Below are 15,496 nucleotides of genomic sequence, written 5' to 3'. Positions count from 1 at the left end.
TTTGCCCCGCAATAATTACTCGACATACGCTAAATGGTAAAGTGATCTTTTCTTTCTGTGGAAAATTGATCTTTTCCATTTAGCGATCTGCGAAATTTAGTTTGTAAGATTGTAAATCGTCCTTGTAAGAAAGGGAGTAAGAAGGAAGCGTATTGAATTCCTTCTGGCTTCCTTTCGGGTCTCTTGTGCAGCAACCTCCTCGTGGTGAGACCTGGGCAATCGGTATTATTCTCTATTTGTAAGAACTTTATTATCTTACAAATAGGGAATAATATTGAGCTAATAGCTGCTCATTTAGAATTTGCTTTAACATTGTAAAGTTAAAATTTAAGACTTGCTAGTTATTTACACTGTTTTTGTTCCACAGTTTACGAGTTGTGCATATTCTTCTTTGCGTGGCTTCCTTTTTAAATTCCTGCGAGCTTGCCAGGGTAGAGTCTGCTAGTAGTTCTTCGGGTGAAACATATCAAAAGATCGATCCTCAGAATAAGGAGCACCTGCCCGGGCTGCCCGCGGGCTGAGGCTCTTGCCCGGGCTGCCCGAGTTGCCCGCGGGCTCGGCCACCTGCCCGGGCTCGGGCTCCTGCCCGGCCTGCCCGAGCTGCCCGCGGGCTCGGGCTCTTGCCCGGGCTGCCCGAGCTGCCCGCGGGCTCGGGCTCCTGCCCCGCCTGCCCGAGCTGCCCGCGGTCTCGGGCTCCTGCCCGGGCTGCCCGAGGGCTCGGGCACCTGCCCGGGCTGCCCGCGGGCTCCGGCACTTGCCCGGGCTGCCCGCGGGCTCTAAATCTTCGGATAACTCTTGCCAGCTCGACGAATAAACGGCGACGACGCTCGACGAGGGCCGACGAGCGACGAACGTCGAAGACCAAGCTACTGCCATATGGCATACAATGTAAACGGATGGAGGATCAAGCGTTATTAGCAATTTATGCTTTTATGTTTTTAATCAGAACACTATTGTTAATACGAATGACTTTTAGAGCTTATCCCGACGAAAATGTTCACTTGTTAGTTCACTTAGTTCACTTGCGAGGGAATCGACTTAGATGGCACCACGTTCACAGCCATCACATGATTAAACGTGATTGGACGTGACTGATGTTCCAATCTTTGCTCTTATTGGACGCTACTATTCCTGCCAAAACTACTGAACCACTGCTGCTTGGCATGAATGATCGTGTGACTCGTTGCGGACTGTGATATTATAACCTTCAAAACCTTCTTCATATTGTTTTAATAATAAAAAAATTGAATTGTATTGAAAATTCGATTTATAAGCTCAGGAAATATTGAAAAAAAAATTCGCTCAGTGTCACATCAGTTTTATTACTATATAGTAACTATGTATTAGGGCTATTCAAAGGCTTACAAGCATCTATTAAAATTCTTAAATCTTCATCATTTATGTAACTCAATATTTCTTCAGTACAATAAGGTGGTAATTCAGGAAGGCTTTCGGAGAGAGAATGCAAAAACTTATTGCCTTGTTCCAGTAACTCTTTTTTTTCTATACCTCTCCTAAATCGACTATTTATCATACTAGCATATAGTGGAAATTTCGTTTCATAATCATCTGATTTCAAGGCCTGTACTATATTTTCATTCTTTGCATATATTGCTAATTGACTTATACTCTTTGTCAGGATATCATGAAAAGAAATATTGCTACTATCAATCTTCTCGCCCCTCATAATTTCGATTTCTGCTTCACATTCGCACCAAAAATTGCGAACCTCTTTGTCACTATTAGCCAACATTAACACTCTTTCACCTACGTACAAGCCTGCAGTTTTTAGTTTAACTATGTACTCCTTAATATGCAATGCTGTTCTACCATACTCATTCCCAACGCCAACTTCAGCAACAAATTTCAGCACCAGAAACTCAACAACTTCTTCATGAGCTTTTTGAGCAACAATATAAAAAGGTGTTATATCTCCTTTAGCTCTCGAATCATGTTCTGCACCATATTTTAGCAAAATTTCTACAACTTTTTCTTGAGCAGCAATATGAAGAGCTGTTCTACCTATTTTATTTCTCAAATCATGTTCTGCACCATATTTTAGCAAGATTTCCACCACTTTTTCATGCCATTTCCGAGCCGCAATATGAAGAGGTGTTTCATCTTCTTTATCTCTCAAATCATATTTTGCACCATATTTTAGCAAGATCTCTACAACTTTTTCATGCTCTTCTTGAGCAGCAATATGAAGAGGAGTTTCAACTCTTTTATTTCTCAAATCATGTTCTGCACCATATTTTATCAAGATTTCCACTAATTTTCATGCCCTTTTTGAGCAGCAATATGAAGAGGTGTTTCATCTTCTTTATCTCTCAAATCATATTTTGCACCATTTTTTAGCAAGATTTCCACAACTTTTTCACGCCCTTCTTGAGCAGCAATATGAAGAGGTGTTTCACCTCTTTTATTTCTCAAATCATGTTCTGCACCATATTTTAGCAAGATTTCCACCACTTTTTCATTCCCTTTCCGAGCCGCAATATGAAGAGGTGTTTCATCTTCTTTATCTCTCAAATCATATTTTGCACCATATTTTAGCAAGATTTGTATAACTTTTTCACGCCCCCCTTGAGCAGCAATATGAAGAGGTGTTTCACCTCTTTTATTTCTCAAATCACATTCTGCACCATATTTTAGCAACATTTCCACAACTTTTTCATCCCCTTTCCGAGCCGCAATATGAAGAGGTGTTACATCTACTTTACTTCTCAAATCATATTTTACACCATATTTTCGCGTGATTTCCACAACTTTATCATGCCCTTCATGAGCAGCAATATGAACAGGTGTTCTACCTCTTTTATTTCTTAAATCTTGTTCTGCACCATATTTTAGCAAGATTTCCACCACTTTTTCATGCCGTTTCCGAGCCGCAATATGAAGGGGTGTTTCATCTGCTCGATCTCTCAAATCATGTTTTGGACCATATTTTTGCAAGATTTCCACAACTTTTTCACACCCTTCTTGAGCAGCAATATGAAGAGGAGTTTCACCTCTTTTATTTCTCAAATCACAATTTGCACCATATTTTAGTAACATTTCCACAACTTTTTCGTTCCGTTTCCGAGCCGCAATATGAAGAAGTGTTTCATTTTCTTTATATCTCAAATCATATTTTGCACCATATTTTAGCAAGATTTCCATAACTTTTTCACGCCCTTCTTGAGCAGCAATATGAAGAGGTGTTTCACCTCTTTTATTTCTGAAATCATGTTCTGCACCATATTTTAGCAAGATTTCCACCACTTTTTCATTCCGTTTCCGAGCCGCAATATGAAGAGGTGTTTCATCTTCTTTATCTCTCAAATCATATTTTGCACCATATTTTAGCAAGATTTCCACAACTTTTTCACGCTCTTCTTGAGCAGCAATATGAAGAGGTGTTACATCTCCTTCAGCTCTCGAATCATATTCTGCACCATATTTTAGCAACATTTCCACAACTTTTTCATTCTGTTTCCGAGCCGCAATATGGAGAGGTGTTTCACCTTGTTTAACCCTCAAATCATATTTTGCACCATATTTTAGCAAGATTTCCACAAGTATTTCACGCCCTTCTTGAGCAGCAATATGAAGAGGTGTTTCATCTCTTTTATTTCCCAAATCATATTCTGCACCATATTTTAGCAAGATTTCCACCACTTTTTTATTCCGTTTCCGAGCCGCAATATGAAGAGGAGTTTCACCTCTTTTATTTCTCAAATCACAATTTGCACCATATTTTAGCAACATTTCCACAACTTTTGCATTCTGTTTCTGAGTCGCAATATGAAGAGGTGTTTCATCTTCTTCATCTCTCAAATCATATTTTGCACCATATTTTAGCAAGATTTCCACAACTTTTTGATGCCTTCCTTGAGCAGCAATATGCAGAGGTGTTTCACCTCTTTTATTTCCCAAATCATATTCTGCACCATATTTTAGCAACATTTCCACAACTTTTTCATTCTGTCTCCGAGCCGCAGTATGAAGAGGTGTTTCATCTTCTTTATCTCTCAAATCATATTTTGCACCATATTTTAGCAAGATTTGTATAACTTTTTCACGCCCTCCTTGAGCAGCAATATGAAGAGGTGTTTCACCTCTTTTATTTATCAGATTATATTCTGCACCATATTTTAGCAACATTTCCACAACTTTTTTATTCCGTTTCCGAGCCGCAATATGAAGTGGTGTTTCACCTTCTTCATCTCTCAAATCATATTTTGCACCATATTTTAGCAAGATTTCCACAACTTTTTCATGCCCTTCTTGCGCAGCAATATGAAGAGGTGTTATATCTCCTTTAGCTCTTGAATCATATTCTGCACCATATTTTAGCAAGAGTTCTACAACTTTTTCATGCCCTTTTTGAGCAGCAATATGAAGAGGTGTTTCATCTTCTTTATCTCTCAAATCATATTCTGCACCACATTTTAGCAAGTTTTCCATAATTTTTTCATCCCCTTCTTCAGCTGCAATATAAAGTGCAGTTCTTTGACCACTTTGCATATCATTGACGTTGGCCCCTTTGTTTAAAAGCATTTTGCTAATTAGCTCATTTCCTTTCTGAGCCGAAAGATGAAGTGGTGTTGTCATATCTCTTTTTACTACAAAGGAACATTTGCGTAACTTAGAAGTAATATTCTTATGCTTATTGATTATTGCAATTTGCAGTAATATATTACCTTGATTATTACGAGCATTTGTCACAGCTACAAACTCATCAGCTTTCCAAAACAGCTTTCCTTTGATCAAAAGTTTCTCTATAGGCTTTCAGTGCACCATCTCTGCTACACTGCAGTCTCGCGAATACAATAGAATATTGTTTTCTAAAACGCTCAGGCATGCTTAGTCTCTTCGTCGCTTTGTTGCGCCAGCGTTGCTCGTGGCGGGTAGTTGGGGAAGGTAGTTCTACCAGAGAGGAATGAGAGTGCTCATGTTTTTAAGACTACTTTGTGCTCTATGGTGGAACCGTAATGCCACCTAGCGTTTAATCTACGGTACTATAAAAGCTAATATAAGAGTGGTCAGTGATTTGATGTTTCAGGAAGTAGCTATCTTTAACTGAAACAAAAGCATTAAACAGATATAAACAAAATAGTAATTTATGGTAAATTTAATGAATTGTCGATTAAGTTTTAAGGAATTTGTGAGACAGTAACAATTTGAAAAATACATGCCATACTTTGTAATTCTAATCTTACATGTTTCCAGTGATATCATTTCTGCTGAGATTTTCATTGAAAATATTTCCATGTGATTTAATGATAGATAATTATATGTTATGTATATAGATAATAGCGTGTTAAGCTATGCAAATATTATTTCATTTTAAGAAAGTGTATCCGAATACGGTTAAAATTAGAAGGATCAGATTTCGATAGAAAATAACCTATGTAGCAGTCACTAAATAGAATAACTATTGATTTTAATAAAGAACGTAACAATCGATTATTTCATAATCGTGTGAATAACTCATGTTATCTGTATCTTTCAGAAATTACAATGTCATCGACGTGTATGGTTATAAGTCGACAAATTTCGACTTCGTCTGCTTGTTATGGCAAACGAAATTTTCGAAAATTTCTATTATACAACAAGCGAGGTAGTCGTTCTTTTAAACAGGAACAAGCAACCAATCCAAATTGCGACATTCCAATTGATCGTAAGTTCTTTTTCTTTTAATCATTATATCTTTATTGAATGCATTAAAATGAAATGTCATATTTGTAAATAGAAGTTAGGTTATATTGCACTACTTAATTCTTTTTAGGCAGAGGGGTAAGATCAACGGGGCTGCGTGTACGGGGTAAATGGATCACTATACCAGAAATGATACCAGAGATTATTGTGCCTTCACTGAAGGATTTTGATTTAAAACCATATGTTTCTTATAAAGTTAAAGAAGTGGAAAATCGTGAATTCACAGCTAAAGATTTATTCGACTTAGTATATGCGAAAAAAATTAAAGCGGATTTTGCAGAAAATCAATTGGATTCAAATGGTGAACCGTTAAATCCCAGTGAATACGAAAAGTTAACGCCCTATGAAGCAAAACTGAGGGCAGAACAAACTGGTACAGATATTTTTACTGACGAGAATGGATCTAGTTGAATTGAAAATGTAATTACATTTAATGTAAATGTAAGTTAAACAAATGGAATGATAAAAATGAAAATTCATGGTATTCGAGTAACTTTAATATCCTATAGACATAGAAATAGCATTTCATTTTGCAGTCTGCATATGGTTTTATTTAGTATTTTCATACACGCAATGTATACACTTGCTGACAGTTTTGCAGTTGATAAATAGTAATTACTTACTATCATACATGACAGCAAGGAAACAATAAAACAAATAATTCATTGCAAATGTAAAAACGGACATTTTGGTTAGCAACGTTTTTTCCCTATTTTTTCTTTTTTTTTTTTGTTCAATTTGTATTGCCAAATTTTAATACAATATATTCGAACAAATCCGCGAAGCACTCGTTCGCGTGATTGGATAACATATTGCGAAATGATAGTAATATGTCATTGTCGGTGATAGTTTTTCTCTTTTCAAAAGATTTGTTTGGTAGTAAAATTGTGTTCTTAGAATTAATCATGAAACTAATTTACGCGCTAATCAATAGAATGTCATACATTTTACAAATGATATTTGTTGCATGCAACGTGAAAGTATTACTTTAATAAAGACATGAACGCTGAACGGTGCCAAACCGATTTTCAATTCCTGAGTTTTCGTTCGCACATTTATGGGAGGGTTTTTTTGAGAATTATATGCCAGAACAAGATCCCGGTATGATTATGCTAACTTAACAGCTATCGTTTTTTTTTACTTATCAAAAGACTTTGAGCGAAGTTTGATTGTTTTTTTTTTTGTTGGGTAAAAAATGGCGGAGAATTTGAATATTAAAGTCGTTGTCAGTTGTGCGCGGCCGGTATTGCTTCCTACTGACTAGACTACTAGAATCTAATATATATTTGCCTTGGAAAGTGCTGTATTCGTATCAAAATGTACAAATAGTTTTTTTTTTAGTTATGTCACCGATTCATTCACCTTTCCATCTCAATTTTCAATCATACAAAAAGCTCCTGAAGTAGAACTGCACGTTTATTTCGTTTCAAGTGAAATGATAACTTTGTACTAACATTTATGCGCGGTAATAGTACCCAGTAACTATGAATGCGACCTGCATCCTTTGTAGAAAACCAGAACGCATAAAAAATATATAATTTAACATGTAAACAATCATTTTCATTAAAGATCATGTATACAACAGTTTTATTTAAACATCTTTACAGAATGCAGCACTTTATTTTCCTTTTTTTTTTCAACAGCAGCTACTATTTATCGCTATTTATTATTGTTTTTATTATTTCCTAACTCACTATAACCATCATAATGAAGAGTGGAATGATAAAACAGCTAAATTTTGTACAATATTATCGTACTAATCGTTTAACGGAAATGTATAACAAAAATGTTCAACATAGTTCCCTTAATTCCACTCCTCAATTAATTGCATGGAAAAGCAGAAGTGGCATAATTCTTGCATCTGATTCTAAATAAATCTTGTTTCAGTCATTCCTGTGAAGGAAAGATTATTGCACTCCTATACCTTATTCTATGTATAATTACTTGTCTTTTGCTTGAGCACTGATACTTATTTTCACTCTGTGACAGTACACTAAACTTTTTCCATAACAAACAGTTTGTGAAATGGAAGTTAACCAAAGAATCAATGCATCAACCAAAGAATTTTATTTTTCGATTATTGTAGACCGGAATAGCTTGGAAACAATAAAAGTGTCAGGATAAATACATAAGCAATACCACAATCGTATGATAATTTGCTGAAATGTATTCGGGAAGCACATCAAAAGCACTCTTGTTAATTGTCATTAGAATATGCATGACTATAGACGTTGTACTTCCAATTAAACATAGCCATTGTAAAGCAAGACATATGCCACTCGCTCATAAATATAAACTTGGTTGGTGTTTTTTTTTCTTGTTAATTATCAGTCTATGATATAATTGGATATTCGACTGATAAAAATCAGCCAGTCGATAGGTAGGTGTTCATGCTGCTACATGATAAAGATTTCTTTTTTAATAATGTTTATCTCAGTACCTATATATATATGGCATGTATGTAGTTGTTCCATGAATGAAACACGTGTCTACGTATATAAATATAGGTGATAAAATTTTACGCTCGACACAGAATGTTGGAAAATAAAATTATGCAAGAACAGTAAATCTTTGGCATGTAGTAACATGTACCTTCCATCTAATCAAAGATTTTGTGTATGAAAGCTAGAGTTAAATGGAGGAAACGGTTCTACAAATAAATTTATACAAAGTCATTCGTGGACACTTAGAAAATAGATACGATAATATATGTAATTATATAAATAAAGATACTGATATGGAAAGACTAGGAAGGCAATACTGCTTATTGTATCTGGTATGTAGAATCTAGTCTTTCAGACTCAAAATCTCCAATTCAACATTAAAAGTACAACAGGGTAGATGTTCATTCCATTGGATCCCCAACGTTTTCGAAGATGGTTGAATGAGGGTTGCTTCCGGTGGCCCATAAAAAGCCACCCACACTGCCAGGTGGCAAGTATGATGCTCCTCCACTGAGACCCACCTGATATATTTTCTTCTTTAAATTATTTACATTTCGTATCATTTTTGTGCTCAATATTTTGATTAAGTTGTCTCAAAAGAAAGTAAAATAAGATCTAGGAAGCCAAATAAGGAAAGGTACTACAAATGATATGCATTTCTCAAGCTTCATGTTTAGGTGTAGTTAGCGCTGTATTGTTCAGGGAGAGTCCTTCATCGCAGTTGTGCTAAAATATAGCGGACTATCATTCTCTGTATAGCGTCGGTGTATCGGTGCATAAATCATGTGTTATTGTCTGAATAAGTGTATTTAACAGGCAAACATATCTATATAAATTAACATTGCACAGTTATCAAAACAAAATTTCGATTTTTCGATTTTGCGATGCAGGTGAACCGCAATCTAATTTGTTTCTGAAGAATCGTGTTTCCTCTTTCGTTTTTGTTAACTGTACAGTAAACGTTCGGTCGGAGGTTAGTTACATGCACGAAGTAAGGCAAATCAGAGTGAACAATAAACTGCCAAATTAAAGAAAAATAATTATTTATTTGCATCTAACACAAATAATTGTGCTATCATATCACAAGTAACATCTAGTCACTAATGTCATAAACAACGCTAATAATATTTACATCGAATCACCATTGTGAACATGATACACGCTCACAACAATGTTGACACTATAAAAGGAACTGTAATATAATACTCTGTGTTTGAGTTTGAGTATAAGTACACAATTCTGTCACGATTTGAATTTGCTCCAAAAAGCAATGACGTCACACGATCGTTGAACAGATACCAACGAGTTATTTTCCGTTCTTTTTTTATTTCAGCCCGATAACGTTCTCTTTTCTTTTTTTTTTTTTTTTATTAGTCGGCTCAACCCAAACGGTGTTTTTTTTAAACTTCTATTTATAGAATTACCTGTTGACTCCACAGCAATGTCCTTTCCGCTAACTGACAATCTGCTGCTAGTCGGGACGGCAGGCTTTTCCATCTTTCCTCGTCCCGTTTTCTTTCTCTATCAAAGTCTCTGTCAACGTGTCCCTGAGATAAAGGTGGTAAGATTTGAGTTCTCTGAGCTAGTTTATAACTATCCTGTCTCGGTACATGGTCAGCACGCCTGCCTGCGGCGCTCGTCGACACAGATATCGGTGTCGGGCTTCCTCCGCCTCTGTGTCTGTGGTAGAGGTTTCGTTTTTGTTGCAACATTCGCTGTTGCACTAATAACTGTAATTGTGTACTGAAGTCACCGCGAAGTTTGAATTGTTGTTGATTCTCAGGTGGTGTAGACGGTGGTCTTAAATGAACGAGGTCCAAATGACCCCTTGCTTTGCCCGAATCTACGAAGATAAATCAAAATTACAATGGTTTCTTTTTAGATTTACAGAAATGATGAATTTTCATGTAATACAAAATGATTATTTAACGAAAAAAAAAATTTAGCTGTATGAAGCAGACGGATATACGAACATTATTTTAAAAAATTTTAATTTCATTATAGATATAGTCTAATAATGCGGCACTGCCGAGGTCCCCAGCATGCCGGGTTATCGGAATGTTACTGTAATAGAAAATTGATATACCTTGAATGCTTCGCTGCTTGGTCGGTCTGTCTCCGCCACCTTGTTGACAGAATAGTAGTCTGGGTCCACCGTCAGAGGCTCTGCGACCTTGAGACACTCTGGATATTCTGCCAGTTATTGGCGATGGACTCAAAGCAGGCGGGGGCGTGCAGGACGGCAAACTGCTTGTGAACGAGTTTGCCCCAGAGTAATCTGGCGGGCAACCGGAATCAAAACTGGATTCAAAAAGTTCGGACGACGAACTACCACTACCGCCGGCAATGAACAATGTTGTTCGACTAGGAGGATCAATAGGATCCATAAGTGGGGTATCAAAATGGTGTTGATAATCACTTAATCGTCGATTGACTATCTGACTGTCAATTCGTTGACTGATATCATGATCTAGGCCTAGTCTATGTTCTTCGAGCTTTATCTGAGCTTCTCTCAGTTCATCGCCGCTCGGACCCTCTTCCAGGTCACCTTCCGCGCTGCAGCATCCTTCGTCGGTCGAAGAACTAGTCGAACTAAACCTTTTGCCACCTCGAGTCGCATCTTCCCTTGTTCTAGACAACGAAAATGTAACACATGTTATGAATATCGAACAACGATATCACGATTGTTTACCGCGCAAATGCTAGATATCCACATGTGAAGATTTATAGTTCTCTTGCTTTATCTTGCTTGATGTATTAATCACTCTAATACTTTAAAAAAATGTTTAAAACTGCGTATACAATTTCATGAATTCAAGTACAACAAAGCAGGTAGGAAATATTAAATATTAACGAAAGGCAATTATAAATTCAGTTGCGTGAAATAAAATCTTAACGTGAAAAAGAAAAACAGAAAGCAATAAAAGAAAATGGGGATTTACCAAAACTAAAGCGACACCGAAGTGTTTCCAATCCGACCTGTCCCGATAAAATCTCCAAATATGCGTCACCGACACTAAAGATCAACGTCCCACTAAGCTATCGCTGGAAACAGAAATTATACGATTAAAATTGAATTCTATCTTTCCTTTTTTGTTTGTTTTCGAAACTATTTCTGACTGGCAGGATTGGAAGTTGTACAACAAAGTTACGTCATGTTAATTCAAATAAATGGTAAGAAATGATAAAGTGCAATAAAAGAATTTATTTGCCACTTACCTTGATTTGAATTTGTCCTCTTTTGTTCTTGCCACACTAGGCCAGCAACTATTGTTTGTCGAGCTACTAATACGATGTTGCTTCAGCCTCTCCAGTAGCAAGAAATAAATGGCAGCGTGATGATCATAGCTGCTATTCCTTAAAGACTGTTAAAAGAGAAAGCGAGAAATATATCTTGAAATATATTTGCTTGCTTAAATTTACCATTACGCGGATAAACATTGCAGAAATAGAAAATACCTCTCTGGTCCGTGTAATATCTATGCCTAAGCTATGCATAAGTCGCAGTATTTGCTCGTTTGGTTCTTGGATGGACGAGGATGGTCTTGTTATGATCATTGAACAAATAGTGTCTGCAGACCCTGCCATCCAGCGATGTCGCTTTATTTGTGGAATGGTGTATCGTTTTGATGGCTCCAAAACCAACATTTTGCGAATTAAACTTTCACAATCTGTGAAGAGAATTTGACATGTATTTTCTATACTAAAAAGAAATCTATAAATACGAGGGAAGAAAGTACCTGTACTCATGAAGTATGGAATTCTAAATCTTCCGCTGAGAACACGGTCTCTCAAAGACTGAAGGGTAGAACCATCGAAGGGCAGTGCTCCGCATACTAATACATACAGTACTACACCTAAACTCTGCAATTACAAAGAAACAGCACGTTAAAGTATTTGCGTCGGGTATTGTGCGTCAGACAAATTTGTAAAAGTGCTTACCCACACATCAATTTCAGGACCAGCATAATGTTTCCCTCGAAAGACTTCAGGTGCCGCGTAAGGGGGGCTACCACACCACGTGCTTAATCTTTCGCCGGGCGAGAATCTATTGCTAAATCCAAAGTCAGCGATTTTTACGTTCATCTGAGCGTCTAAGAGTAAATTTTCAGCTTTGAGATCACGATGCGCTACACCCGTCGCGTGGCAGTATTCAACCGCAGAGAGTATTTGAGCAAACGTTGCACGAGCTCTGGGTTCTCCCATTCGTCCGTATCGTGCAATATAGTCAAATATTTCACCTTTGCTCGCATATTCGCACACCTAAGAAAGGTATGCTGTTATACTCTGTTTTTTAAATTCTATAAATCTATCTAAAATGTTTTCTATACAAGCCTACCATATATATCATATTTTTTGTTTCCATAACTTGATATAATTTGACAATATGCGGGTGTTCCAGTTGCTTCATTATTTCTACTTCTCTATAAACTTTTTCAAGATTGGTGGGATCCAATTGTGATTTATCAATTATTTTAATGGCTACCTAAAAAGAGACATAATGTTCGATTCATTTTTATTCAATATCCAGTTAAGATACCTTTGGTAGTACATAGATAAATTATATTTACCTCTGTCTTAGTGATACGATGTCTAGCTAATTTCACCACAGCGAAGTTCCCTTTGCCGATGGTGCCTTCAATGTCATAAAATCCGACACGAATTTGGATCTTGCTTTGTCCCACTCCAGAATCCATTTTTTTGGTAAAAATCGTCCTCTCACCAACCTCTGAATGATTGTTTCTTTTTTATTGTAGCTTAAAAATGCCTGTAATAGGTATAAAAAGACAGAAATAAATTCTAAATGTCTACGATAAAACAAAATCAGCTTCTAGCTTTAAAACCGTCTTTTCTTTCTGCGAACGATTTATACCGACCACCGTTGTGTCCTATCATATAACATATAGCGTAATGAATCACGCATGCATAATTGGACATGCTACCTGACAATTTGTTAAACAAACCAATAAAGCAGATACAAAAGATGTATTTTAGACACAACAAAATTTCATTTTATTCCAAGCTGCACTCTAATTACAAAATAAATTTCACCAAATTTCTGTAATACGATTCTGCCGCGAGATCGATGAAATTGTTTAAAAATATATACTCGTAACCAAGCGTCACAGTTCCAAAGAAACTACAGCCGAAGCAAAGATATTCGTCGAATGATCAGAGAAAATGTTCTTATTTCCCGAGTTTTCACGGATCGTTGACATCACAGTTCTCCTTGACGTCAACTGCTCAAATTATTTCGATTAACATTTCAAATAACGAACGGTCATCCACCAGAAAGAAATTGCTCGAAACGAGCCGACGTTCTACAATCGTCGCTGCGACTGGAACAAGCCGACGACGACAATCTTGATCGCAATCGTTGCCACTAATAAAACAGGTCGTTCACTGTTTACCATCCGAAACGCATCCAGGACCGATCGAAAATTGACATGCTTCGAAATCGAACCGCCTTCGTCTCGCGATAATACGTGCACGGAAAAAGCGACGACATTGTTCCGGGGGGGCAAAAGTGCCGAACGCTTGCGGGGAAACCTCCGTGCGCGCGAGAGAGGGGGAGGGGAGAGAAGCTTCTTCGCAAAAGTGTAAAAGCTTCCTGCAACAAGTACAATAGGTATTCTCGACTGACGTCACGGATCGACAACGACCTCTTGCTCATCGACGGGTCCAGGATCGATACCCGTCGATAGTCTTCGATAAGACGATAAAAGGAGAAAGAGAGAGAGGGAGAGAGAAAGAGAGAGAGAGAGAGAACATGGAACAAGAAAAAAGTTGAAAAATGTCCGAAGCGGTCGATGATCGTCCTTGGTGTCGAACAATCCACGGACACGGAAGCGAGCAGGGGAGCACCGAACGGGCAACGTTGTTTGACAAGTTTACTCGGCTACTTACACGTTCGATCCTGGCCCGAATTACCGGGCGCTGCACGTTCCGGACCGGCAGAACCGTTTCTGAACCGAGGGAGACGCGTTGTCGCTACCGACCTCGACGGGTGCGTAAGGTCGGGGAGTCCGTGCCATCGGTGAGAAGTCGTCCTTCACGTTCACGAGATTCCGTGTCTCGTCCCGGAGCGGCGGCGTTCCTACCGCGCGAGTAGTAAGAGCTTCGCGTAACGCGACGGTTCGATACCGACTGACCGACAGCCATGTTGCTACCCCCCTGCCTACGCCAGAGTCGCCGGCCCTGTCCCCTCTCCCTCGTCCCCCCCGCCACCTCCACGTCCCTGTCTCAACCATTCTTAGCGAACATCACCGCTACCACCACCACCACCACCTCGTAGGTTCTTTCCCCCCACCCCTCAGTCGATGTCGCACCACCACCACCAGCAACGCGTCACCACGGAGCGTCGGACGCGAACGCGCGCGCACGTTATCTTCGAGAATTGACGTCAACGTATGCGCTACTATCGTCTCATCGTTAATTGTTTTCTCGGTGTAATTGCAAGGCAAATAGCCAGTGTGCCACCACGTGGTTGAACCGTACACCGACCGACTGCGGTCGACCACTCTCTCTCCCTCTCTCTATCTATCTCTTTCTCGCTCCTTCTTCTTCTTCTTTGCTGTTACGTCGTTCGAACGATTCCCCGTTCCCCTTGCGACCGGCTCCACAACACTAGCAACAGCCAGCCGACACTATTCGATCCGTTGTACCACTGCGTTTCGCTTCAATGGACGAAAATCAAATATTCCACGTGTAGGATCTCGGGAAACCTCCTCCCGGGAAATGTTGGGCACGAAACGTAGCCCGTAACGTTACCTATAACCTTTCCCGGGCTGTTTCTTCAGCCTGAACTTTCGCGCCGAGCTTAACGCTGTGGTACCGCGATTGTTGGTGAGTCATTTTTCAGTTGTAACGATCTATTTTTTGTTTATCCTTTATATTGGATGGTTGGTACACGAGATTTGTATGTGTCGAAGTGTTTAGAAGTACCGCCATGTTCTTTACACGAATTTTGGAACTCGCGTTGCCCCTTGGATAGGCAATCTGTATGTGGGAATAATTTTGATGCTTTGTTATTTCACATTTTTTGTATGTTTTAGTTTGACGGTACAAATTAGTGTAATTGTGATCGAAGAATGGATGTTTGAGCGGATTTGGGATGTTTATAGAGTATGAGAAATTGTTGAAGGGAATCTGGTGAAAGCCTGCCCGCATGGCCGGTTGTCTACGCAAAGGGCAACATGAAATTTGGCTTATGCGGAAAAATAAAATGAGGAAAACAGTCTTTATGGTTTAACGACAAGATCGTGTAAAGTATTATTAAATAATACACGATGTAGACAATATTTTAGAATTTATTTCGACAACTCAAGTAATTAATAATATCAGAATTT

The 15,496-nt window shown here is 38.4% G+C and overlaps 3 protein-coding genes across 6 annotated transcripts; 1 reads left to right on the top strand and 2 right to left on the bottom strand.

The window, feature by feature from the left end:
- Positions 1 to 1,319: 1,319 nt before the first annotated feature.
- LOC143362989 (uncharacterized) lies at positions 1,320 to 4,603 on the bottom strand. The gene is made up of 2 exons (XM_076803567.1): positions 2,296 to 4,603; positions 1,320 to 2,260 (listed from the first exon to the last, which is right to left on the bottom strand). Exons 1-2 carry the CDS (start codon positions 4,594 to 4,596, stop codon positions 1,337 to 1,339), a joined length of 3,225 nt encoding a protein of 1,074 aa, XP_076659682.1. The 5' UTR covers positions 4,597 to 4,603; the 3' UTR covers positions 1,320 to 1,336.
- Positions 4,604 to 4,983: 380 nt separating this feature from the next.
- Mrpl41 (mitochondrial ribosomal protein L41) lies at positions 4,984 to 6,185 on the top strand. 3 transcript variants are annotated; one of them, XM_076805762.1, is made up of 3 exons: positions 4,984 to 5,100; positions 5,498 to 5,665; positions 5,774 to 6,185. In XM_076805762.1, exons 2-3 carry the CDS (start codon positions 5,506 to 5,508, stop codon positions 6,112 to 6,114), a joined length of 501 nt encoding a protein of 166 aa, XP_076661877.1. In that variant the 5' UTR covers positions 4,984 to 5,100; positions 5,498 to 5,505; the 3' UTR covers positions 6,115 to 6,185. The 3 variants fall into 3 exon arrangements, with proteins under 3 accessions (XP_076661877.1, XP_076661878.1, XP_076661879.1); XM_076805763.1 differs by having other exon boundaries at positions 4,996 to 5,110; XM_076805764.1 differs by lacking the exon at positions 4,984 to 5,100 and having other exon boundaries at positions 5,347 to 5,665.
- LOC143365520 (serine/threonine-protein kinase SIK1) lies at positions 5,011 to 14,308 on the bottom strand. Of its 2 annotated transcripts, none has more exons than XM_076805761.1 (10): positions 14,055 to 14,308; positions 12,719 to 12,915; positions 12,487 to 12,633; positions 12,090 to 12,410; positions 11,888 to 12,011; positions 11,607 to 11,818; positions 11,367 to 11,512; positions 10,234 to 10,778; positions 9,572 to 9,990; positions 5,011 to 5,064 (listed from the first exon to the last, which is right to left on the bottom strand). In XM_076805761.1, the coding sequence occupies exons 2-10, from the start codon at positions 12,842 to 12,844 to the stop codon at positions 5,044 to 5,046; spliced, it is 2,061 nt and encodes a 686-aa protein (XP_076661876.1). In that variant the 5' UTR covers positions 12,845 to 12,915; positions 14,055 to 14,308; the 3' UTR covers positions 5,011 to 5,043. The 2 variants fall into 2 exon arrangements, with proteins under 2 accessions (XP_076661876.1, XP_076661875.1); XM_076805760.1 differs by lacking the exon at positions 5,011 to 5,064 and adding an exon at positions 6,441 to 8,668.
- Positions 14,309 to 15,496: the final 1,188 nt, after the last annotated feature.

The sequence above is a fragment of the Halictus rubicundus genome, chromosome 2 (genome assembly GCF_050948215.1).
Source record: "Halictus rubicundus isolate RS-2024b chromosome 2, iyHalRubi1_principal, whole genome shotgun sequence".
Taxonomy (NCBI): domain Eukaryota; kingdom Metazoa; phylum Arthropoda; class Insecta; order Hymenoptera; family Halictidae; genus Halictus; species Halictus rubicundus.
The sequence above is the reverse complement of the archived record's forward strand: the minus strand, read 5'-3'. Positions and strand labels throughout refer to the sequence as shown.

What these genes read in the sequence shown, in the direction of transcription:
- Mrpl41 (XM_076805762.1), top strand. Translation starts at nt 5,506, where the DNA reads ATGTCATCGACGTGTATGGTTATAAGTCGACAAATTTCGACTTCGTCT. An exon ending in TTGCGACATTCCAATTGATC is followed by an intron (nt 5,666 to 5,773) that starts GTAAGTTCTTTT and finishes AATTCTTTTTAG; the next exon opens with GCAGAGGGGTAAGATCAACG.
- LOC143365520 (XM_076805760.1), bottom strand. Translation starts at nt 12,844, where the DNA reads ATGGATTCTGGAGTGGGACAAAGCAAGATCCAAATTCGTGTCGGATTT. An exon ending in GTCCTGAAATTGATGTGTGG is followed by an intron (nt 12,012 to 12,089) that starts GTAAGCACTTTT and finishes TTGTAATTGCAG; the next exon opens with AGTTTAGGTGTAGTACTGTA. An exon ending in CAAGCAGCGAAGCATTCAAG is followed by an intron (nt 9,991 to 10,233) that starts GTATATCAATTT and finishes TTATCTTCGTAG; the next exon opens with ATTCGGGCAAAGCAAGGGGT.
- LOC143362989 (XM_076803567.1), bottom strand. Translation starts at nt 4,596, where the DNA reads ATGACAACACCACTTCATCTTTCGGCTCAGAAAGGAAATGAGCTAATT. An exon ending in AAACACCTCTTCATATTGCT is followed by an intron (nt 2,261 to 2,295) that starts GCTCAAAAAGGG and finishes GTGGAAATCTTG; the next exon opens with ATAAAATATGGTGCAGAACA.